The sequence below is a fragment of the Anolis sagrei genome, chromosome 2, assembly GCF_037176765.1.
Source record: "Anolis sagrei isolate rAnoSag1 chromosome 2, rAnoSag1.mat, whole genome shotgun sequence".
In the NCBI taxonomy this organism is placed as follows: Eukaryota; Metazoa; Chordata; class Lepidosauria; order Squamata; family Dactyloidae; genus Anolis; species Anolis sagrei.
This window is the reverse complement of record NC_090022.1, coordinates 120,536,088-120,562,519: the sequence shown is the minus strand read 5'-3', so window position 1 is coordinate 120,562,519 and position 26,432 is coordinate 120,536,088. Positions and strand designations below refer to the sequence as shown.

Here is a 26,432-nt window from a genome sequence, read left to right as displayed (position 1 = left end):
GTGGGAGGCTTCTCTCATGTTCCCACATGAGAATCTGGAACTGACAGACGTTTCCTGGATTCAAACCGCCAACCTTTCAGCCAGCAGTCCTGCTGGCACAAAGGCTTAACCATTGCACCACTGGGGGCTCCAGCACTTGGATAAGAGACTGCCAATGGATTCCAGATATTGTGAGCTACATTTCAGAGAAAGGAACTGGAAAACAGGCAAGCTTATCTCCTTGCCTAAGAAAACCATATAAAATGGCATCAGCATAGGTCAACAAATTACTTAAAGGAACATACACACACACACACACAATTGTGACCTAGTGAGGTATAATGGTTTGAGTACTGAGCTCAAACTCTGATAAGACTAGGGTTTGAATGCCAAATCAGCCATACAAACCATCTGGGTAAGTCATAGGCCCATCTGATAACTGGGATTTACATATATAGTGACTTAATACTCGATGCAATGGGTCTACTCAAGCTGGAACTAACCAATAGGCCAGAATTTTATTACAGATAAATATATAGATCAGGCTACTCAAGGCAGAACTAAAAGGATGTGCATTGTGCATTACATTCTGTATTTGTATCGCCCTTGCATATTCTATATGGCACCAAGTCATTGACATGTGGTTGTACTTGTGTATAGTACAATGGCAGTCAGTGATATCTATTGTATAATATTGTTATTATGCATTGATGTTGTGGCCACACAGCATATTTCCATGTATGCATATTTCTGTTATGCTGAACTGTTGTTTGGTTGTAGCCAGAGTGTGAAAAATATATACTTTATGAAGCCCACATTTGATGCATGGAGTTATTTACACATAATGAAATGTGCATATAGAAAGGTTTTTCAATGATCACCCAGTATACTTTTGTTCATTGTGGAGCAGCATTTCATCTGGAGGAGCAGAGGGTTAATGTATAGTAGGAGGGGTAGGATTTAACATAAATTGCCAATTGCAAGTGTGACCAGCAGGTGGCTCTACGTGAAAACTCACAAGGCATTTTTAGCAGATTGTTTTACCATAATATGTACATGAGCTATGAAAACACTGCAGGGGAACACAGTATGTGTTGCTCTTGCAGGGTAATATAGTAAATTGTGTATGCCTTGCACGCAATACAGAGATTTCTCTGTGCAAAGATCGTATTAGGAATATGTGTCCATTGAAATGTAGCAATAGTTTCCTCAGTCTGACACTGTTCTTACATTTCCTGCAAAATCAATCACATCTTCATTTTTTTTACTTTTGTAATTACAGAAGACACACTAATTATTACTTTATTAATTTATATCCCACCTTTTAGAAAATAATGGGACCTCAACAGTAATAATGTAATACAGGGATTTTCTTCCAGTTCTAAAACAGCAGGTAACAAAAAAACTGTGGTTATACCCTTGGTTAGCAAAGCCTCTGATCAAGAAGTTCCTTTTTAGGAAATCTTTTTACTCAATTTCATGCCTGCTGGAAGTTGTTGTCAGCATATGCATTGTCTAACAAGGTATGGGATATACTTATGTGCCTTGTCCATTTCCCTTTATGCTGAAGCCGGGTCATCTGCACAGGGGTTGATAGAGCCCCAATGTGATGTAATCAAAACCTTCCCAAACCTTTTGTTTGAAAACAACTTTGAGTGGCATCTTCCAAAACAGGAGACCTGCAAATGAAATGCACGTCACCTCATGCACACTATGCCAGTCCTTTTGCTCAGCACAATCCTATCATGCTGCCTCTGCTTCTTGTATCTAGGAAGCAGAGCCACCTCTACAAGCAAGGTGACAGAAATGAACTCAGGCTTTCCCCCCAAAGAGTTCACATTTATTATTGATACAAATAAAAAAATCTTTTAAAGACTGTTATCTTATTACCAAGGTCAAGGTAATATGTTTACAAAACATTTACAGAAATCGATATGAAGTTATGAACATGGAGAAGTTGCTGAGTTTAGTTCAGAACAGCGGACTTATCAGTTCTGGAGGAAGGAGGAATGGAGGAAGGACAACAGGGAGGTCGCACACTAAGGAGGTCAGAGGGTTAGTTGGGTCTTAGTTGCCATGGCACTCTGCTAAAAAGTCTTGATTTTTATGACACACCCTCAAGTGTTTTGTGCTTTGAGCTCTGAAAGATGCATTGGACTTCTAATGAAAAAGTATCCCAAAGGACACTCCTGAGCAAACTTAAGAGATCTTCAGACAGGAGCGGCAACTCAAAAAAGTCTATAATGCCAGACATCTCTAGGCTGATGTGGATTGTTGAGTGAAGAGATTTCTTTACAGCTGTCAGCAAAATCGCCATCTGAGAGAAAGAGAGAGAGAAAGAGGGGACCGTCTTTCAAGGCAGAGCCCTTACAAGTGGGGGAAAAAGGTGTGCCCCCTGGAAAGTGGGCATCTATGAGAGGGCAGTCTAGTAAAAGGCTTGGGATGGCACTATATATCACTGAGGAGGAACCACATTCATGACAGCATGCCCACAGCTAAAAACTGCTACTACAGATGAATGTCATGCCAGGATCTTTTTGGTAAAGCAGCTGTCATAGGCAGCAGAAGCAACATATTGAGTATAGGTTCATGAAGCCATACTATGTTCCCCACAATTCTACTTAACCGGCTCTTAAAAAATGGTTATCTTACCCTAAGACTCTAAATCACAATTATTTTAATGCAACTACCTCAGCCAGAATTTTAAGCCCTTTATATCTTAAACAAATTCCTTTGTCTTCTAATTAAGACATCTGGAAGTCCATTCATCATTTCCTTCTTTCCAAAAAGAAGGACACCTGCCATGGAATACAGGTTGCAGAAATACAGAATCTTCTCTAAATGAGGCCTTTCTTATCAAAAGAAGGGCCTTAATCTCTCTCTGATTTAGGACTTCAGAGATTTAGGACTTTAAGAGACTTCAGCTCTTATTTTTTCACTTCAGGAATGGATCTGTAGCCCTTGCCATGGGTATCATGATCTGATACAAAAGAGTCAACATAATCTGGCCTGAACTTTTGGAATCTCAAAATCTCCAAAAATACACAGAAAGTATCAAGCTAAAATATTGTGGAATACTAATGAGGTAACTGCTGGAGCTTACAGAGTATTTAGCATAGTAATCAAAGCCTCCATTATGGCAAAACTTGGATGGGGAAGAGGTTAGGTTGTGATGGCTGTTGCCATAGCAAATGGTGCTTTGTTAAATGACTAAATCTAAACTGCAGTGGCATATGAGGTTCTTCTTTGAATTTGTGGCACAAATAAGGGAATGTGATGGGACAGCAGGAAAGGAAGAACTGCTGTGGTCACACATTCCTCTAACAAGCTGTTGGCAGGATGCATGCCTTCCATCCGTCGGCTATTTGCTCAGCGGGAACAGGAGCTAACATGCAGTGTGGGGTGTTGAACACATAATCAGAAGACAGAAATGAACCTGAGGACCCAAAGGGGGTCCAGTTGGCTGAGTTAAGGAGAGCCTGCTCTGCAACGTGCCTTTCCCATCTTTAGCGCTCAGAAGTGTAATTCTGGTTTAAGGCCTTTCAATGCCCAAAGCTGAAGTACGCCCTTAACACTGATTAAATGGAATGTGTTATATGCCACCAAGGCTGCTTGACAGCAGTCTGCAGCAAAGCCAGAGAAGAACAGGAGGAAGTCAACCAGTCACCAGCTGGCACTGCATGAAATGTCAGGCATCCAGACCCTGCTTTTCCTCTCAGCCTCAGCACTCAGCAGCATATAGTAAGAGGAGGGAGCTCACAGCAGCAGCAGGAGGAGGAAGGGAAGCAAGGAGTGCTTTTGCATTTGGTGAGAACTTCGTGGGCAAAACGCTTTAGGTTAGATTTTTTAAGCAATACAGAAATGTTTTGGTAGTATCTTAATTTTCAAAACAAATTCTCAACCACCAATACATTGATTACTTGTTTTGGGGGAAAAACAACAGCCCTTGCATATCCAAATTAGGATTCGTGCAAGCAGGTTCATAAAGAAAAAGAAAAAGAAAAAGAAAAGAAAACTATGGCTACTGAAGATGAGAGACATTCCTTCAGTTCTAATTCAAAACAAAACCAGTATAGTTAAATGCACACAGCTACTTTACTATCTATAAAAAGGCCTTCCACTTGTGTTGTTCTTTGTTTGTTTTTGTTTTTGCAACTGTCACTGGTGATTATGCAGTATTGCGGTTGGCTGCCACAGGCGCGGGTCCGGCCATCTCATCATTTTTTTTTCCTGGCATTGGCACTACCTGGAAATCATGGAGCTGGACTGAGATTGGCCAGAAGACGTGGTAGCTGCACTGAGTTGAGAAAATCCACTGTGACTTGATTCAAGGCTGCTCATGGATCCCCTGCAAAGGAAGGAAGGACACACAAGAAGGGAAGATGGCACTTGATGCACAATATTTTGACTTAACTAGTGAAACACCAACATGGTGCTGCTGAAATACCCTTCCATGTTACGCACAATCTCCCACAATATTCATTAAAGTGAAAACCCCACTATGGTGGTTTCCATGAGTGAAGAGATAACATGAATAATAGAATAAAGAACAAGACTCAAAAACCACACCTCTCTTAGGTCCTTTCCACACAGCTGAATAAAATTCCACATTATCTGCTTTGAATGCTTTGAACGGGAATATATGGTAGTGTGGACTGAGGTAACCAGATATTCTACCTTGATATTCTGGGTTATATGGCTGTGTGGAAGGTCCTAAGTAAAAAAGATTAAATAAAAATTACATTTAAAACATTTTCTAAGTCCGACGATCCCATAAGTACTTATTAAAGAAAACATGCATGTCTTTGGGGCCTTTTTTGAAAGGTCTTTAGGGATCAGGTTGGACACGTGGGATCTTCCACATTTGGCAATGCATTTCATAATGGTGGTATTCCTCATTGGTCAAAGACCAGCCCATTTAATTTTTAATTACAATAAATGAATCCAAATGCTAAAAAAGGAGTGCAAGTGTATAACTAAGTATTTAGATTGAGAATGGCACTTGCAAGGGTACCGCTCACCATACCTGAAATCCTCCGACCCTATTACTTCTGTGTAGTACATAACTTTGCACTTATGGGATGAGACTTGCAGGGAGGCCAAGACATCATCCACGCGAGGCAAGCTGGTGGTGGCACAGGCCGGCATGCTGTGGAACTTCCATTGGAGAATGTAGAAGCCCGGCCACCTTGTCACATGCGACCCCTGAAGGCAAGAGGAGAGGAAACAGCACAAAAGGTCAAGAGCGAGGAAAGCAAACAGGAATCCAAAGGCAGGAGAGAAAAAAATAATTGGATTGGATTTTCAAATTAAAAGTACTACCATGAAAACTGCTATGTCCTGACATACTGGCCAGTCTGGCGAATTCTGAGATTTGCAGAGCTAGTGGTGGCGAAACCTCTGCACTAAAGGGACTGGTAGGCACATATGCTTCTAGAGAAGATCAGGCCAATTGGATTGCCTTCTCATATCAGGAAAAGAAAGGCAGCTTTCCTCAGGTCACACACAAAAGAGTTACTGCAGTTATTTTAGTGTCAGCAGTTTTAACATTTGCAGATTGATTTTAAGATGGTGCTTCCTGAATGCTGTGAGTTTCCCCAAGTTCACTGAATTCCTAGAAAATGGAGCTACATTTCAGGGAGAGACCTTCAGACAACCAGAGTCATCTTCCCGTTACATGACAACAAAGATGGAATGAATGTTCTCCCAGTTGTGGTTCTTCACTGGTACAGGTTCAATTTGTGATGATGTGTGGGCCTCAGACCAAGTAGCTCCCAATTTTGTCAAGGAAAGATTAGCTTTATTTTCTTGTTTTCTGTGTCTAGTTTGCAGAAGGGACTCGTAAGGTATTCTCCTGTTCCTCTTCTAATGGCATTTTTGTCTCAACCTACAAAAGTTTGCAAGCATATCACAGCATACAAAGGCTTTCTCTGCACATTCATCTGTAGCTGGCATAGGGTTAGGGTAGGAGCTGTAGGCAAAATAGGATTAGTGAGGGGGAGGAGGATATTCTTGAGAAAGCCATCCTACAACAGCTCTAAGAAGACATACTGGGATTTAGACAATTTGTGGTGCCAGTTACAAACCACTGATCAGTCCAGTCAACAAGCCTCACATGGGATAAGCCACCAGCCTTTGAAGTTTCCACTTTACTGACTGCCTCCCCACCCCAGCATGGAAATATCTTTAGATCAGAGCTTTTCAAATATACAACAATGGTGAAACAACGTTTTAGACATACATTATTTCACAACACAGCAATTAATAGAATCATAGAGATGGAAGAGACCTCATGGGCCATCCAATCCAATCCCCCGCCAAGAAGCAGGACAATTGCATTCAAAGCACCCCCAACAGATGGCCATCCAGCCTCTGTTTAAAAGCCTCCATAGAAGGCTTTTCAACAATTTTACTAACAAGCAGGAGGATAAACCAATATGAAAATCTCATTCTATTTTTACTATATTTAATTATTCTGTTTAATGTATTTTAATACATGCTTTTACAGATGTATTTCAACAATGTTGTGTCCTGCCTCGAGCTGGAAGGAGAGGTAGGTTATTATTATTATTATTATTATTATTATTATTATTATTATTATTTATCATCATCCCCTTATAAGAGATAGAGACACATACATAAATTGTCATAATGAAATGTACACAGCATATGGTATCTCATGAAAACCTTTCATTTATATATTTAAAATATGATTTATAGTTAATTTCACATTGACTCAGCAGTTTCTTGTTACATTCGAATGACACATTAATGTGTCGAAACAGTTTGGAAAGTTCTGCTTTAGATATATAGTTATACTTTGCTGTAGTGCCAAAGAGACTACTTCAACATTTTGTTTCTTTATTCCCAAATGAACAGATTGCTTTTTTTTTTTTTTTACTGGCTCCTGGCAGGATTCGCTTAGGAACCAGGGCCCTGTTCTCACCTGCACGCTCTCGCCTTCCTTGCAGGTCAGAGGGGACTCCACCATGCTGTAGTCTCGTCCCAGCTGCCAGGCTTTGTCTATGAGCTGCACGTTATTGCCCCCAGGAGAGGTAATGCTGTGAGCCCCTAAGGAGTCCTTTTTAGGGGGTTGCGGTGCTCTCTTGGAGTGATAAATGTTAAAAACAATGTCACCTTTACACACATCAAAATCCCAGGTGATGACAGAAGAAGCTTCCACAATCTGAATGAAAATCTAAAACAAAAAAAGGCGGTCTAGATTAGAAGATTTTGTCTCTATTTGTTACAACACCTATTATAAATTATCTGATAGGCAGAAACAGAAGTTGGTTAACTGATTCTACATCTGACTGTAAAACATTTATGAATGCCATTGCATCATTAAAGCAGTGCTATTGTTATCTCACAATTCTAACTTTCATTTCAGAAATATGTATTTCGGGGGAGGGGGTAATCCTTACAACTGCAGAACAAAACCTGAGCTTTAAACTTTAGAAACACTAAATACCATTCAAACTGCACTACACAGAAGCAATATCCACCTCCACCCCTGACTTTCTGTGAGTAGAGTGATGAACCTGTGTGGGGGGATCTCAGAGAGAGAAAAAGGATTATTTTCCAGCAGGACAGGACTACTTATTGGGAATACAAGTCAAGGATTTCTTTTTGTCTCAGCACTGGTGCTGTCACCTGTCAGCTTAGAACAGTAATTGGGAGTAGCTACTGGTTTTAGAAAGCCCAAAGAAATCATTAAAGGTTTTCTATTCCATCCCCTCATAAACTGAGCATTGCCCACCAACAAATATTTATACAAAGACAGGAGTTTGGAATAGTTTGGATAGGCTGGCTGAGGTTACATCACATGAAGCTGTTCACACAAAGCAGCAAAATGGAGAAAGTGTGTAAAATCCGAGCTCCCCCTCTCCTCAAATGAAAGTTTTAAGGATGCCTCCCTCCACCCCGCAATAATGGAAGGAAAATGTCTGCCTTACTAAATTTCCTTTCTCATACCAGAAATTGTTTTCAAGACAAAGCAAGCTGAAGCCTTATCTCAATCAGCTCCAAAAAAGAATGAAGCTACCAAGAATCCTACTCCAAATGGCGGGCTTGGTGTGTCTGCACATTTTTAGACAACTGGACAGAAGGAAGAGAACAAGGAAATGTACCTCATGGGGAGCGCCTTTGAAGACACTGGCAGACTGGTAGATGGTTTCTGTCCACAGCTTTATGTCTTCATTTTCCAGTTCTTCTGCTGTCCGGTACAAGGATTTGGGAACCAGCCCACCTTCTGGAACTTCACACTTAAGGGTTTTGAAGGGAGTGGGAAGAAAGAAAACCACATCAAACCTTTGCTTAAACAGAAAGCTCCAACAAGAACAGACCAGGAACTCCCTTTGACTTTTGTTGCAAAGAGTGTTTTGGCTTCAGTAAACGAAGGCCAATGAAGTTACCGAGATAAAGAACATTTGGGTGGATTTGATAAATAATATATCTACCATTTCATATTAAAATGATTATGATTATTCAGCATGAGTCCTTGTTTGGTTTAGAAGATGTTTTATTCCAGTCCTGTATAGCTTAATAGATATTTCAAACATCCCTTAAGATTATGTTCTTATTATCTATCAATGAGGAAAGGTCGGTGATAAAATGAAATTGTGCCCTGCATCAAATGGCACACAGAAGGTTTAAAGAACTAGTAGCATATGTTGTATAATGGATATTAGAAATCTATGTCATCTGTGCCACGGTGTTTTGGAGATCTGGAGACTACAAACATGGACTCTTATAATTTGTCTTTACATACATAAATGTCTTAATAAGTTTTAAAAGCACTGCACATACTTTATTTCAGTTATCTTCTATCATGGTATAAGAAATACCAGGATAGTTAATCTCAAATGAAATATGGGTGGGTATTATCTGAGAGACAGCGGTTTACCCTAAAGCACAGGTTATCTTCATGGTTCAGACTTGACTCCTCTACTCAAATCTGTAGCCATTGAGATGCAAACCATTTTCAGTAATTCACAAGAAAGCAGCCATTTTAGACATACCTGATGCATTTATATACACATATTTGTAATTTTTAAACTTTCGTATCAAAAGCATTGCATAAATAACTAAGTACAAAACTGATGAAATAAAGGGAGCACAAACAGCTAAGTAATTTTAGACCAAAAATGGGCAACAGTGACTGCACTGTGTGTAACTTGAAACAGTTCTCCTCTGTGCATGAAGCAAGGCATTGTGGACAAGCATACAGATGCCGAGTTGTTTGTTCTGCTCCACAATCGCACAAAATGGAGGATTCTTCTAGACAGGTCAGTTTAGCCAGGTTGTCTTTTGATCTGCCAACTCCATTTCTGAGTCTGTTCAGGTGCTTCCAAGTTTCCCATTCTTGGTTTGTCTCTGGAGTAAGACTCTCATGGGGAGGGGGGGGGCATCCTGTTGGAATTGTCTGATTTTTCTGCCCAGAGGGATTTTCTTGCTGTTGCTGGAGGAACATTAAGATAAGTGGTGGTTCCCATGAAACCTTTCCTTAATTTAAGTCTACTTTAAGTCATATAGTGGGTGGCTTTTGCAGTGTTCAACCTTATTTCTCTCTCAATTGCCAGCAACTTCCTGTTGCACATGGGGGGGGGGGGAGGGAAGGGGGGAAATGCCAGCTACCTTATAAAGTCTATCAGAACTGCAGGTGTAGGTTTAAGACATCCTGTGATTATTCTGATGTTTCATTCAGTGCTATATTCACCTGTTTCGCATGGGCAGATTTATGCCTACTCGGCTGTTGAGGAAGACAAGGCCAGGACTGATGTTCTTATTAGTTTTGGGTCTGCACACCATGTGCTATTAGTAAGTTTCCACAGGATGTTATTGTGTGCAGCTACTTTATGCTTGGTGTTCACACAGTGTTTCCTAAATATTAGTGTTCGATCTAAGGTGGCACCAAGATATTTAGGGTGAGAACAGTGTTCAAGCTCTTGGCCTTCCCAACTAACTTTCAATTTCCTGTTGGCTTTATGATTACTTGGGTCGAAAGCACAGAGTCGTGTCCTTGCAGGGTTAGGCTTCAGATGGTTATCTTTGTAGTAACTGGAGCGATCTTTCAGGGCATTAGTAAGTTTGTTTTTGACTGTTTCAAAGTTTTTTGCTGGTGTTGTTAGGCCAAGATCATCAGCATATATAAAGTGTTTTTTTAAGTGGTGCTTGTGGCTGAATGTTAGTAAAAATATTAAACAAAGTTGGTTCAAGAACACTGCCTTGAGGTAAACCATTCTTTTGCCTCCTCCATCTACTTTTCCTGCCCTGAAACTCTACATAGAAGCTGCGGTTTTCTAGGAGGGTCTGGATAGTTTTTGTAAAATCATAGTCCTGGGTGATATGGTAGACTTGCAGAATTTTCCTATGTTGCATCGTGTCATAGGCTGCCATAATAAATGTCATAAGTGAAAAGATTAGTTATCCTTTATCTTTCTAGTAATACAAAACAGAGTAGTTCTGTTCCATCCAGTGGTTACCTACCATACATTCTCCACCAAGGAAATCTGGAATTATTTCCTTATCAATGTAATCCAACAGCCCGCCAGGCCCTTGATAATCATTGCCAGCATAAATCAGGAATTTCTTTCGCGTGTTGTCATCTATGAATGGACTGACCTAAAAAGAAAATACCAAGTAAAGTAAATTCCTTGGTCTTCAAAAACATATTGCTTTTACTGAAACTAACAGTAATGACATATGCAAAAGATGGAATAGTCCACCTAAAACTCCCACATCTATTTTTTTTAATTAGATGGATTTTAGATTTTGGTTCTAGAAAGGAAAATCCCAAAATAAGTCAAGCCTTTTTAAATAGAGGCAAAAGCACATGAACTTACCAGTGTCCAAAGGACAGGAAATACTCTGGGAGCTCGAAGAATAAGAAGACGGCCCAGTGTTTCTGGGTAATTTGCTTCAACTACCTCAATGATTCTTAGCAAGGCCTTGACTCCGGGTCTCCATAAGTGCCTCATATTTAGGCCCTCCAGATCCACCAAGCAGGTCCAAGAGCTATTTCCACCCCCACAAAAAGATAAAGGTGCCTAGTTTAATAGACGTATAAAACATTTAACTCCACAGACAGTGCAATCCAATATGCTAAATATATTTGTTTTACAGACACTGGAGGACTGTTTGGTAGTCTTTCCTTGCTTAAGTGGGTATATGACAATTGCAGGTCTTTCCTTGACCAGCACAGTGCTGTTTAGTACATTGATATCCAACTATTCTTGCATCATAAACTCAAAGCTCTGCACAAGGGCTTTCATGTAGTCTTCCGTTCATGCATGGATCAAATCTGCATCATCTTCGTTTCACAGAAAGACAGTTGTATATATGTTCCTAGACCTGTGTTTCTCAAACTCTGCTCCTCCAGGCGTTTTGGACTTCAGCTCTCAGAAATCCTAGCCATCTTACCAGGTGTTAGGATTTGTGGGAGCTGAAGTCCAAAACATCTAGAAAAGCACAGTTTAAGAAATTCTGTCCTAGACCATTCAGTGGGGCCATCAACTTTAATCCTGAAGCTTTCTAAGAGATACTTGATAATTATAAGTTGCTTACCTGTAACTGTAGTTTCCTGAGTAGTCACCTGTGAATTCGTACACTTGATATCTCTGCGCATGCTGGGTCAATAACAGCCAAAGTAGAACAAGTCCAAATCAATAAGCAGACACCTTAGTCCAGTAAACAGTCCAATCCAAGCCAATATGTCAGAGAAGCTCGCAAGGAGAAAGAGAGAGGTTCTCAAGCTGCTGCCAAAGTAGCGCGGAAAAGAGAACTGTTGTCTAACCCCGCCTACGGGGCTTTTATACTCGAGGGGGGGGAGCGGGGTTAGCCGGGTCTTAAAAGTATTCTTTTATTTCTAGAAGGTTCCGAAAGCTGTCTGCGCATGCGCAGAGATATCAAGTGTACGATTCACAGTGACTACGACAGGAAATCAAACTGTTTCTGTTTGTGGGTTGTGCTCTCTAAAAACCAGTAAACAAAGAATGGATGTGTTGCCAGAAACATGGTCTTAAGTAGCACAGAACACTGTATCACCATATTTCAACAAAAGAAAGTGGTAGAATATTAACTATGTTTCTTTACCTTATTGGTCTTCCAAACACCTTTGTATTTTCTTCACACCTCCTCAGCCCTTCTTCATTTATAGATAACACCTGTATATGTACATACATTAAAAAAGAGCAAAGGTGTTGTAAGGAGCTGTTGAAGGAGGGCCATCGATGAAATCTGGGCACAGAACCACTTCTGCTGACTGTATTTCAATTGTATTTGCGTGCTTTTTAAGCGGTTCTATTATGAGGCTAGAGCCAGTTTGATGCTAATATATTTGCAAATTCAGCTTTAATCATGCATGTCTATGTTTCTTGTCTAAAAATTCCATCGGTAATCATCTAATCACTGACTTGGGAGTAAGTCCCATTGGAGTCAATGGCTTGCCTGGATAGGAATCCCAACTCAGGACAAAGGCAGGGCATACATTCAATAAATCATCACCATCATCATCATCATCATCATCATCATCATCATCATCATCATTCACGATTGCTCTCCCTTTCAAGTTTTGAGTCACTAAACATGGGAGATTTACATTTTTCCAATTCTGTTCTTAAACTGAGCCTAGCTGGGACAGTACTCAAAGAGCTCATGCATATATAAAGAACAAGGATCATAGGCTCACAGAGTTGGAAGAGACTACAAAAACCATCCAATCCAACCTCCTGCCATGCAAGAAAAGCACAATCAAAACATCCCTAACAGATTTTAAGATCATTTTCCTGTTTTTGTAGTTGGACAGTGATTTTTGCTATTTTGTTTAACATTTGGATGTAGTGATATCTACATCCCAAGAAGCTATATGCAATTATTTTTCAGCAGTGTTACTATTATTCCCATTTCTTAAATATAACTGGGTATTTCCTCCCAAAACTGAAACCCAAAGAATGCATTTTTCTGCTCTTTTGATTCACCACCTTATGGGCAGAACACAGCTTTGAGGTGCAAAATGCACCATATTTTCCATAATTTGACTGCGCAGAGAATATCCAGAAATAAGGTCAACTGAGAAATCTTTTTCTAATTGCATAGATACATAGACTGGAAAAATCTAGCAAACAGAAATAGATGTCCTCCAGCAGCTTAGGAACTTTAAAAGCAGAGGGGGGGGGGGGGGCTAGACTAAAATGCTGCATATTCTCTTCTATAAAAAGCAGTTGCCTTTGAGGCACTTACATAGCGAAGCAAGGCTTCTTCTCCAAGAGCTCGGACTAAACCTTTGGTGTCCATCTGGCCAAGCCTCAGCACATATAGGGGACGCCCATCTGGACAAAAAAGAGGAAAGACAGCTGTGGTTACAGAAATCTTTTAGGCCCATATACAAAAGGGAGGCAGTAGAAAATTCTCCTGTATAGGAGTATCCTGAGTTAGCAAGACCTGCTTGATTGTATGAATGTCCATAAAATCCATAATCTTTTAGGCTGCAAAGAAACCCAAGATGTGTAGCGATGTCCCTCACTTTGGAGCGCAAAAGAAACTTGTGTGAGAAGAAAGGATATGCCATTTATGATGAATTAATATAAGAAACAGCACCACTAGCTTGACAGAACAGCACAAAAAATTGGGCTGAATAACCAGAAATAGCTTCTTTTGTTGAAACAGCTGTGTTGTACTTTCCAATAGTTGATAGTTCGGGCACAGCAACCATGCAAAAATGGCGTCATGCTGCAAGATAAATGCCGGAGCTATCATTCAACCTGAAGTATCAGATTCGATGGATAAAAGGCAATCTTCAAAAGTTTGTCCGAATCTATAAAGATTAGGTTCTGGAGCAGTGAATAAAAAACTTGGCAATATAAAAAACTTTAGCAATATAAAAAGTTTAGATATTTCATTTTAATTGTGAAATCACAACTAGTCATGTGGAAATGGGAATCTAGATCACATTATTTTCTCACATCCAAGAGCAGAAAAAAAATCAGGTTATTTTCCACCATGTGAGGGGTTTTGCACAAAATTCAATATTTTTGAATTTGAACAATGCTCCTTCTTTAAAACACACACACACACACAGAGAGAGGTCTTTTTCCCAGTGTTGGCATGAATAAAACCCAGCAGCATATAATAGAAACATCCTTTCTGTTGAACATGAGAAAAAAACAGTAAATATTCTTTACACTCATACTGGGGGTGGAGGGGTGGGTGGGTTTGATCTATTTCTCCATCATGAGGACCAAGCCCACCACCTCCACCTCCAGCCAAGGCAAAATTCTTACAATTTCAGGTCTTCGATAGATTTAATGAAGTTAGTGAAAACAACTTTTTAAAAACAGTATGGATCGTTGACTCATTGCCTCACATTTTCAACAAATGTTCTCTCCGTGTTTAGTACATGATTTCCATCTTCTCACCCAATTATGCTAGAAAACAGATTGAGAGCTCAAGACCATTTTGCTTCTAGCAGCACATGTTCAAATGCATTAAGAGACATTTAGAAATCCAGATAACTTTTTGACTCTGCACAAAAGTCAAACTGAATCATTTTAAAATGCTTAAAAACATCTACCCTTAGATACAAGATATTATTCTAGCTAATCCAAGTTTAGAGGGAGCTCGTTGACCTCTATGTATTTCAGAAAATTTGAATTCATAAATACAGTGATGAAAATGGGTGAAGAACTGAAAGGGAAACATCAGTGGGCTGGAATTCTTTTGCTTGATTTATTTAGAGAAGACCCATTCAATCAATTGTTGAAAGGTGAGACAACACATAGATGATTCTCATTAATTCTACAGGACTAAAATTACACTTAAGGCATTGCATGTCTCGAAGCTTTGAGCTGTCTAAAATATCAACTATTTTCTACCTCAAATCTCTAGACCAGGGGTCCTCAAACTAAGGCCTGGGGGCCGGACACAGCCCTCCAAGGTCATTTACCTGGCCCTCACTCAGGGTCAACCTAAGTCTGAAACTACTTGAATGCACACAACAATCCTATCTCATCAGCTAAAATCAGGTCCTCACTTCCCACTGAAATACTAATAAGTTAATATTTGTTTAAATTGTTCTTCATTTTAATTATTGTATTGTTTTGAAGTGTTTTCCCCCGCTACAAATAAGATATGTGCAGTGTGCATAGGAATTCATTCATGTTTTTTTCCAAATTATAATCCGGCCCTCCAACAGTTTGAAGGACTGTGACCTGGCCCTCTGTTTAAAAATTTTGAAGACCCCTGCTCTAGACATGGCCAAGGAAGGGCATTTGTTCCTCCAAGTATTAAAATGACTGACAAATGTCTGATTTTCTTTTGGCCAGACAGCCATTTATCACAAACATAAAAAACAATGCCATTAGAAATCTGTCAGCATGTAGAAGGTGTCACAGATACTGTAGTTCTTTTTGCTAGAGATTAACATCACTTCACTCCTAAGGAATGGGGTTAAGGGCCCCTGAATGGGGGTGAACCATTTTCCAGGAAAAGATAGGAACGTAGCATCTCTCCTTCCTATAGTTTCTGGCACTACACCACTCTAAACCTGCCTTCCTGAAATTTCAGCCTGTTACAATAGCATGGCTCAGCACTTAAGGTACTTATATCTTATATAATCACTTTCATAACTAAGCTTTATCTATTTCACACAAAACTGGATTGGGATGAGCAGATGCTCTCTAAGCATGATGAAATCCATGAAACAGATGAAGTAACCCAAGGTCAGAAATGCACAATTTATACAAACAATTCACTTACAGTGGCAATTGCTGTGTCAGGGTCTGAGATGTACCTAGTGACTGAATTAATGGAGACAAGTGAAGACTGTACTACTGGAATGAAAAAGTAAAAAATGCTACTCCAGATAATCTGAACAAAAGAGGACTTCAGCTTTTTATCTTTCTAGGATAATGAAATGTTAGCTTGCTAGAACATACTGCAATTGTTGTTAACGTTCCTAATAAGGATCTTCATGTATATTATTCTGTTTTTTTCCTCTCACTTGCTGTACATCCTGTTTTTCTGTGCCTTCAAGTTGATTGTGACTTCTGACAATGCCTTCCTACAGTTTTCTTGGCAAGATTTATTCAGAGGCAGTTTGCCACTGCCTCCCTCTGAAGCTGAGAGAGAATGACTTCCCAAAGTCATAGCTTCCATGGGAAAACAGGGATCTGAGCCCTAGGTTCCCAGGAAGACAACATATTGGAAACTTTCAACAGAAACCACAAGGCAGCCACTGCACACTCAGTGCATACAGTGATGTTACTGTAACATGTGTATCAGGTATGGAATTTCATTTCATCCATCATGGCAGATTTTTCAATAAGGAAAAGAAAAAGCTGAAAAATGCTCTTATCCGCCTTTCTCCCTGCACCCCCGTTTTCTCAAGAAGCTTGGCATATGGGTGTATGGGGAACAGCAGACTGAGTATTGTTCTTACACTGTGCATTTTGATCAACTGTGGCTTTTTTATCATCAATTTACATTTCTAAAGCACAAAAAGGGGGAGGAGATCATAACTTCTTACAATACTTTGTGCAGCAGTTGGTGCATAATGACTAAGATCAGCGGTTCTCAACCTATGGGTCCCCCAGATGTTTTGGCCTTAAATTCCCAGAAATCCTAACAGATGGTAAACTGGCTGGAATTTCTGGGAGTTGTAGGCCAAAACACCTGGGGACCCACAGGTTGAGAATCACTGACTAAGATCAAGTGAGTCAAGGTACTTAAGTTGGGATACCTAGAGCAAGATAATTTAGGCCCTAAATTATTTAGGACAGTAAATAAAGAGCAATACTCAAAAAACAGGGGAATTCCAGACAGGAAACAATCAGGACCAGCTTTCACCTCCCAACAAAGGATTCCCACCAGACAGGAAGCAATCAGGCTTTGAATCTGCAAGTCAAGATAGCCAACTGCAACATTCACACCTGCCTCAAACAGGCAAGAGTTCTTTTTCCCACCCTGGACATTCCGCAGAGGATGCCTGCCATAGATGCGGGTGAAATATCAGGAGAGAATGCTTCTGAAACATGGCCATACAGCCTGGAAAACTCACAGCAACGCAATTTAGGCTCTCTTTTGAAAGCCACACTGGCAATTAAAGTATCTCAGAAAGGTGTTCAAAGGGCAACCTGTGGGCCAGATACAATTCCAAAGCTGTCATTTCCTTTTACATTAAAAAAGAAATATGTGATTTTTTTAAAGCTAATTCTTCCCCACACAGCCCAAAACCATTGCAAAATTCAGTACGTTTTGCTCTCCCAACACACCCGAAACCTGCCAGAACCCACAATAACTGGATATCAACCAAATGGAAGTGAGGTCATTTACTTCCTGTTTCATTGTTGGCTGATCACGGGTGAGTGGGTTTTGGCACATTTCTAAGTTGTGGGGGATAGGTGAGGGGTTGGAGAAACAAAACAAGTGTATTTTGCACGGAGTCTGAGCCATGGTTGGAGAGTGTGTCTTGCAAGGCAAAAATATGCCTGAAAAATCACACACACACACAGTCTTTAAATGTCTAGGTTTTGATACCAATGGGGGAAATGGGGATTTAAAGGTAGCCCCTGCTCCTTCTGCTCGCCCCTGCAGTAGATAAACCTTATCCTCCACTCTGGCTGGCACTCTGGGGCTTCCTGCTATAAAATGTTTTCCGCAAACCTGCCACTATACCTTTGTCATGGTGATGCCAGCCTCCCGCATAGTAATCTTGTAGTACTTGGGGAGGGTTCCAAGTATCCAAAATGTAGTCAACCTGGTGCTGCTTGCGCCATGTCAGTGACTGACACAGGATTTCCCTGGCTTTGTCAATGTTGAAATCCCTGGCACGCAAGAATCTCAAGATGTGCTCATCCTTTGGAATCTGTAAAAGATGATTATCAATGACTGAGGGTTTATTACAGAGTCCTGCGTAAATTCCTTTGGAAAGCAGTGAAATATTCATGTTTCATAAGTACTGCAGAAAATTAAGGTTGGTACCTTTAACTGATGATAAATATTTAAAATAACATCTGAATATATGCAGAAAACGGAGTTGGAAGAGACTACATGGCCTATCCAGTCTAACCCCCTGAAGTGCAGGAAAAGCATCACCGAAAGGTGGCCATCCAGCTTCTGTTTAAAATCCTCCAAAGAAAGAGCTTCCACCATACTCTGAGGCAGAGAGTTCCACTGTTGAACAGTTATTCTTATGGTCAGGAAGTTCTTCCTAATGTTCAGTTAGAATCTCCTTTCCTGTAATTTTAACCCATTTATTTATACTTGAATCCAAGTCTATATCCTGCATTCCTAAGTAAAATGCTCACTCAAGTTACCAAAAGGCACTGTATATTTTTTCTTTAGGTTATATTTATTTATTTGCTTACTTCATTTCTACCCCGCCTTTCTCGATCCTGAAGGGGACTCAAGGCGGCTTACAAATCCAGCAAAAATTAAATGCCACAGGTAAACAATAAAACATATCTCATCAAAATATAAAACAATCTAAACATATAAGCAATTAAAACAAACAAATTAAAAACCATATATTATATGCATCGTAGAAGGAGCAGCCTTGAAGGTACACCCTTTGCCTTCCTCATGTAATTTAAGAAAACACAGGCAAATGATGAAAAATGTTATCATCCATGCCTACACAAGTTATAGGATTTCCAGAAAGGTGTTTTCCTTACAATTCCAGAGTGACAAAGGAAGGGCAACTTTAGAAGTTATCTGTCAAATCAAACTCTCCTGAAAGGAATTTTTGAAATCTGGGTGAGAGAGGGTGAAGTAAGCCAGGAAGAGCAAATAACTGGCTCATTTAAAAAGGAGTCCAATGTATTCTACTATAAAAGTGTAAGAAAGTTATTAGCTACTGTTAAAGCGGTATCATGAAACAGTCATTTAAAAAAGGGCCAAACCTATACATGAGCATACACAGTACTGTGTACAGGTACAAAAATGTGATTGCTATGGAAGAAGTCTTTAATAACCTTTGTTACTTTTACACTGATGAAAAGCAAGCACTAAATCCTTCCACAGCACTGCTGTCCATATACTCCCAGTAAGGAAGAAAGCATACCATACTTCCAAATATGGCACAGTAAAACTTAGCTATAACTTACGAGGATCTGCAAATGTAAAAAATGCTAATAGCAGTGATTTGCCTTTTTTTAATCTATTGCCACAAGCTACCCTTTTATTTTATAATGTCAAATTGTAAGAATATTTGGCCAGGAAAAGGGAGATAAGAGATAAGAAACTGGCTATGTGTGATTCATATATACATACATTGGCCTTCAACTATGTGACTAATGAACAAGTTCCAGGGATGTATTCTACTACACTTTTGAACACTGTACAGTGAAAATATCATGGCATTTTGTTAATGTTCCCAGTCGTCCCTTTTAATCCCTTAATTCAATGCAGAAAAGTGATTATTCTGTAGATCTTTTATAACCCTATCACAGAAAAGGATCTCTACGCTATTAAACTAAAAAATTATTTTCTTTAAATCTAAAAAAAAATAACAATCTGGATTTTGCACTCTGGAAAGTAGATTTAAAGATTAGACTTTTGTAACCATAACCCCCCCCCCCTACTCTCAAGGTATCAAATTCAAATTAGTTCAAGGCCAGTTTATGTAAGTGTCTGTTCCCATCGATGCTATACCTAACCACGCAGGTGATGCATTTTTCGGACAAATAGGAAGCTAAGTAAGAGAATAAATTCTTACTTTGCCTTTATGTGTTTCCTGGAGCCACCGCCGAAGCCTGATGAGACAGCTCTCTTGAAGTGGTGTCAAATCGCCCAGATACCTTTTGATGTAGTCTGCGTCTAGCTTGTCTGAAATGGCAATTATACAATCTTATTAGAGGTAATAGTGCCAGGCCAATTAATTAATTGTTTTCTGAGCAAAACTTCACATAGAATTGGCCATTTGTCATTTACAGAGCAAATTGCAATTTTACAGAGCCCAGATTGCATTTTATATAAGTTCACAAGCGGCAGCTTTGAGTAGCCCTTCTAGATGAGCTATTTTCACTTTTGCCAGTCCAAACTTCTAGTGTTGTGTGTAACCCCAGAGATTGACAATTGCCTTTTATATGCTACAACTAAATTAGTGAATCACTAAAACCTAACTGTCTACACAACCCCACCAAACAATTAGGTTTCAGTACTACATGGAGAAAGGTAACATATTGGGATGGTGTGTGTGTGGGGGGGGGGGGGGGGTAGATTTTCCATACCGATGCTAACTACTTGGTGATATTATTACAAAACAGTTCAAATGACAATGGTCAGCATAAACAAGTTGCATAAGAATGCATGACAAACAACGTACCATCAGGTGTTCCAACTGTGGGCTCTGATACATTGTTGCAATTGTTCATTTCCTTAGGACTTAGCCCCTCTTTCATGGTGGCTTCAGGTACATTGACTGGAGAGGACAGTGGACGTCTCACATGAGATACTCCGCGTTCAAAGGTGAATTTCACAGGAGGAGTCCAACGAGGAATCCAGGTTATTCCTTCCTCTTCTAGCTCCTTCAGATAGTACTCTATTATTTCCTTGCCCTTGAAAGAAAGACAATGCTTCAGTCATAATCACAAAGCTACTGGAAACATAGCAATACTATGTCTCCTCTATGGGATGCTAAACTCTTCTCTAAAAGACCAATGTGCTATTAAGCACCAGCTTCTGATTTAGCATCACCCAACATGAAGCAGCAATTAACACAGAATAAGTTTAAGATCCTCTAGATCACTGCTTCTTAAACTATGAGTCTTGACCCCTTAGCTCGATGTTGGGGTCACAAAAAATGGCAAAAAGAAATGCTTTTTGAATGCCACCCATTTACACAAATGTGCAGTGTTGACAGTGAATTCTGCAGAAGATGCTTCAGATGTGCTTCATATAAAGGAAAATCAGCCTGTTTAGCATGACATGCAAATGCTGGTTTATTATCCATAAATGTTTGATTTTTATACCTATTTTATATAGTTATATATCTGAGGTCACAAAAAGATTTCTTGGGTGGAAAGCGATCACAAGTGGAAAAAGTTTAAGAAGCCCTGCTCAAGATGTAGTTTAAAACATGGGCACAACAAGTTAATAATAATAATAATAATAATAATAATAATAATAATAATAATATTTTTGGCAGGTTATATATTTATTATTCCCTAAGATGAGGCAACTTCTGTCTTTGCAAAACATGATCCTAATTCCTGTCAGTCAAGCCTTGCTTGTCCTTTGACAGTTATCCCCAAGGCAGGCTTCTTTGACTCAGTGGAGGTTGCAAATCCAAAACATCTTGAGGGCACTAGGTTGAAAAATACTGTTTTATGAAGACTAAAAACAGAGATTGTTTTGCTTTGGTACGAAAGTATTTGCCTGATTCGAAATCTTCACTTAAGCAATGGAACAGATCTGCCCATATTGTTCTGATCGGAATGTGCCACAGCACTTGTACAGAATGAGAAAATCCAAAAAACCATGAAGGGACAGCAAGATAATACACAAAAAGACAAATCCCAAATGCATTCAGAATTACACTCAGTCCTGTGCCAACATCCAAAAGTGGCAACAATATGTCCTTAGGCATGATTCAATAGACCAAGGAGCAATAAGCTTTACAGCTCACCTTTTTAATATTGCTGGTATATTGTTTCATGGCGATTTTTTCTACTGTGCTTTCAAAGCCAAAGAACGATTTGATATCAAGGCTTGCAGACTGTTCAAAACATGTCCAGTCTTCATTGTCAGGATGAACCTGAAAAGTTGAGAAAGAAAGCTGAGAATTTAAGTGTAAGGGAAAAAATATTGTTAGTAGGATGATGGTTCTCTAAAGTTATTTTCCTTTATAATATTATTTTTTTCTTCATAAATAAAACTTCATGCTCTCTCAAACATTCATAGCAACAGAAACGCTTCCTGTGAAATCAGCTGCAATCTATATCTGTAAATTTCCTACTGGCGTCCAACAGGGAAGCAAAACTCTAAAACCCCTCCACAAAACTCCACCAAAATTGCCATGCCCCAATGACAACCCACTAGGTACAAACTAATCCAGTCAGAAATCAAAACAACACAACCACACACAGAAAAAACGGCAAAACAACTGAGCATGCGCACTGGCGCAAAGTCCCCAGCGCGCGCGCACACATGGCCAAACGGCCAACGCACTTCCCTCCCTCCCTCGCCCCACCCAGTGCGAACACGTCACCGCACTTCCCCACGGCACACACACACACACAAACAACGCAACTTCCCCCCGCCCCCTTCCCTCCACCCCCTCCTTCATCTTACTCCTCCCACGCTGCCTCCAAGCCCCGCTCCGCACACTCCAAGCCTCGCCGCGCCGCATCCCCACTGGAAAGACACGCCCCCTCCCTTCGCCCCACCCCTTCCCTCCCTGAGACACTCCTGGAAGGAAAGGGGTGGGGCGAAGGGAGGGGGCGTGTCTAACCGGAGAGGGAGGGAGGAGGGAAGGAGTGAGTCACGGAGGAAAGGGGTGAGGAGAAGGGAGGGGGCAACTTTGAAGACACAATGATGGATCCAGACCAAAGCATTCAATATGCCCAAATATCCACACAGATGGAGTTTGAGGGAAATAGATCTTGACATTTGGGAGTTGTAGTCACTGGGATTCAGAGTTCACCAACACTCAAAGAGCATCCTGAACCCCACCAACGACAGAATTGGGGCAAACATGCCACACTGAACCCCCATGACCAACAGAAGATACTCAAGTTTACACACAAGCATAAAGAAGGGGGAGGAAGGAGGGATGCCAGAGAGAGAGAGAGAGAGAGAGAAAGAGGGGAAAGGAAGGAGTGTGAGAGAGAGAAAAAGGGAAAGAGGCTGTGTGAAGGAAGGAAGAGAGGCCAGGCAGAGACTTCAAAACTCTTACTAAAGGCCACAGCAACGCGTGGCAGGGCACAGCTAGTATAGTATAAAGTACACTAATTCACAGTAAGTGTTTTCAGGATACTCTCTTGAAAATAAGGATGATGAGATGGCAGATGCCTTTCAAACATGAATTTAAATGTTTACTATTCTTATGGGGTTTAATTACCATTTCAAGATCTAAGAAGGTTGGGTGTAAGCAGCTCATTTCTCCTCTGTCTTCCAGGTGTTTTGGACTTCAGTCTTCCAGGTGTTTTGGACTTCAACTCCCATAAATCCCAGCCAGCTTACTGATTGTTAGGAATTGTGGGAATAGAAGTCCAAAACACCTGGAGGGCTGAAGTTTGCCTATGCCTGGTGTATCGCCTTTACAAAATACTAACTTGCATAGGACCGAGAAACATTTACAGTAACTCAGAGAATATTAAATGGTTAAATTGAAATGAAAGACACAGCCTTTTGTAAATTCATAATAAACATTACTCAGATCAACAACATTCAGATAATCGTTGCCATGTTTACTGGTAAAACAAAGAAATGGCACTCCCTACTTGCTTTGCTATGAAGTGAGTGTGCCGGGTTTTATCAGTATCATCAAAGGTTTCATCTTGCTTCATATTTCTGTTTTTCTTTTCTTTTAAATGAAAAAGAACATGGATCCTTCCAAATTTTGCAAACATTGAGATAATAATGTGTAATCCCACCTATGGCTGTGCATCAACATTCTCGCAGGTAGGACTTTGAAGGCACACATGCCGAGTTAGAAAGCAAAAGCAATGGCAATACTTTTGAAAGCACACATTATTTTTTACCTGTTTTTATTATCTAAGCACAAGCAGTTCAAATATGACAGTGCTTTACATAAAGCATTGTGGGATTCTGTTCAAAGCAGTAACATTTCCACTGAACATTCTGTTGACTGCATTTAATCCAGTCATTACTCACCGTGTAACAGCAACGTTCATTGATAACAACTCTGTTTGAGAAAGTTTCATTGTAGGCCTCTATGTGCAAAGTGCGTTCTCTTCTGTTCAAGGAGTTCTTTTGAATGAAGTAAACATAATCTACTCCTGCAATCTGAGAGGAGAGCAGAGACTGGGTTATTAAGCAGCGACAGCCTAGTAGAAAACTATTTTAGAATTCCAAAACAATCAAATTCAGTTACCTTTTTCAGGAGTCGTGGTGCATCTACATCCAGTTTACAACGCCTTTCAATCACATGGATAGCTCTGTCCTCGCTCATGAATTCACTCATGGTATCACTGCCTACAAACATGGGGATGAGGGGGCAGGTAGGAAACCTTTTTTCATAAGCCTGTAGTGGGAAGAAAGAGAGAACATACGTCAAGAAATTTACCAGACTCTCCAGGCGGCATTTCCGTCTGCTTAAGTTAAATTGATCACAACTGCTCTGCTCACTTCAATTGTTAAAACCTATTAAATATTAAAGTCACTGTGTGTATTTGAAATATCTATCAATCAACGGCAGTGGAGTCCTTTAAAAGATACTAATTTTCATTCCTTTAGAGAAGCATCTAGAGAGCTTGCCCAAGTGTTTCCCTGGGGTCTGCTCAAGACAACAAAAGTCTGTGTCTCACCATAACAGCTGTTCCCAAGCACAGCAGCTCCATTTATTTAACAACTACAATATAGCATTTACCAGCTTCTAATTCTGCTCACAAATATAATGTCCTTTATTATGCTGCTCACACAACAATGGTCCCAGTTGGACGACTAGATGATGTTTGTTTGTAAATCTATGATTTATTTTTTATACCAAAAATGACATTTAAAACCCAGGAATAAAAAAGACAATGCAATTTCATGAAACCTCAAGTATTTCTTATTTGAAGAGTAACACATGACACACAAAGGAACAGTTTTGAAGGGTATTCTACCCAAACATATACTCAGCCAAGACCATAATATTATAACATGTGGAACTACAGGAGGATGGTTTTCTCCTATGCTATTTTTAAACTTTTAATTCACAGAGTTTGGTTTTGGGTGATGGCAACATGGAAAGAGCAGGGAACCTGAAGCAATAAAACCAGCAGCTGGATGTTACAAGTATATTTTTCCCATCACATAGAAACAAATTTCCCTGAAAAGCAGGTCTTCATCCCTAAAGGAATCAACAGGAGATAGAAAGAGATAGTTGGGAAGGAGAAACATATGGATCTTAAAATGGCTAGGATGGCCAGAAACTCAGTCGAAGCCGAAATTGCAACTGCAGTATGCTGGTATGATATCTGAAACATGGTTTGTGCTATTGGGACATTCCTAGTTCTGGCAACAGCAGTAACTCTGTCTGGATTGTGGTGCTTCCAGCTGCAGAGGAGGGTTCACATAAGAATATTGTTTTGCATTAAAAAATACACACATACATTCAATATGCTGCTAGGCCCTACATCTCCTTCTTGTGCTGCTTATGCATCACACAATTTTCTTCCTAGTACAGACTACAGCTATTTACATCAGATTAAACCATTAAAAACATTCCCACATCTCTTTGCAGACAGCTCAGTGTGAGAGTGTGTGTAACAAACAGAACTACTCATTCATTTTTAGGAAACTGGGGGTGCCAATTTAAGATAGCATGTTTGAGGAGAGATTTAGGCTTTGATTATTGATTTTAAATTAGAGTTGAGACCAATTTAAAATGTTATGACATTTTGAGAAAATTAAAACCCAATTTATTTTATACTTATAGAAAAACTCATTAAAATTGAACTTTACCCACTCAGCTCAGCAAGAAAGTTGTGTAAGAAATAAGTATTTCTCCAATGAAATTATCACTGTAAGTCAAAATTACTTTGTTCTTTTGTTGGTATTTGTATTATTTCTTTAAACTATCTTGGGCACATTTCTATTTAATAAATATTTTCAACTCAAAATACCAACTTTGTTTACATATCAAAGGCATGGCATTACTTAGCAAGATATTTGTGTACAAAATACACTGTGAGAAAAGAGCAAGACAGCACAGAGAACGGCTGGTTAGTTGCATCCTCAGCTTGTACTAAAATCTCTCCCAGAATTCTAAAGATGTATAAATAATAGCGTGACTTATGCGTATGTTTAATTATTTTTTGCTCCATATGTGCCCATAATCTGAGTTATTCCACTTAATTAACTAGAAACATTTTTCTTCTTCTGATTAGGACTTGATTAGGATTTCTTCCATATATGGTCAACAGGACCAATCCCCTTATCTGGAATACCAGTTTTGTTACATTTCTAAAGATGTTGTAACCAAACTTTATTTCTCACACATGTATCAAATGTATTGTATTCAATACACATAAGCAGACCCTTTATATACCTTTTTTTCTGCCATAAAATTGGTTGTGACTCCTACCATATGTAGTCAATAGGAGCAACTAATGCCACCCTCTTGTTTGCAATACCAGTTTTCTTATATAGATTATTTAATAGACAGTGGATATTCTTGGGATTTCACCCTGAAGTAACACAAGTCTAAAGTTGCTGCATCCAAATTCTATTTAATACACAGAGGTAGAATCTTATATGCATTTTTTCTTCTGCAAATGGATTTGGCTGGG

The 26,432-nt window shown here is 39.7% G+C and overlaps 1 protein-coding gene across 2 annotated transcripts in view; it reads right to left on the bottom strand.

The window, feature by feature from the left end:
* Positions 1–1,797: 1,797 nt before the first annotated feature.
* The window catches only part of SEC14L1 (SEC14 like lipid binding 1), an 85,216-nt gene continuing 60,581 nt past the window's right edge, over positions 1,798–26,432 (bottom strand). For both annotated transcript variants that reach the window (XM_060764585.2, XM_060764584.2), the window contains exons 3-17: positions 24,032–24,181; positions 23,812–23,943; positions 21,602–21,730; positions 20,300–20,531; positions 19,691–19,800; positions 17,650–17,839; positions 13,219–13,307; positions 12,073–12,143; positions 10,824–10,995; positions 10,468–10,602; positions 8,109–8,243; positions 6,926–7,177; positions 5,006–5,184; positions 4,226–4,327; positions 1,798–2,296 (exon numbers count right to left, since the gene is read on the bottom strand). In XM_060764585.2, coding sequence (XP_060620568.1) covers positions 2,281–2,296; positions 4,226–4,327; positions 5,006–5,184; positions 6,926–7,177; positions 8,109–8,243; positions 10,468–10,602; positions 10,824–10,995; positions 12,073–12,143; positions 13,219–13,307; positions 17,650–17,839; positions 19,691–19,800; positions 20,300–20,531; positions 21,602–21,730; positions 23,812–23,943; positions 24,032–24,181 — 2,094 coding nt within the window. In that variant the 3' untranslated portion in view covers positions 1,798–2,280. The remainder of the gene's footprint in view (positions 2,297–4,225; positions 4,328–5,005; positions 5,185–6,925; positions 7,178–8,108; positions 8,244–10,467; positions 10,603–10,823; positions 10,996–12,072; positions 12,144–13,218; positions 13,308–17,649; positions 17,840–19,690; positions 19,801–20,299; positions 20,532–21,601; positions 21,731–23,811; positions 23,944–24,031; positions 24,182–26,432) is intronic.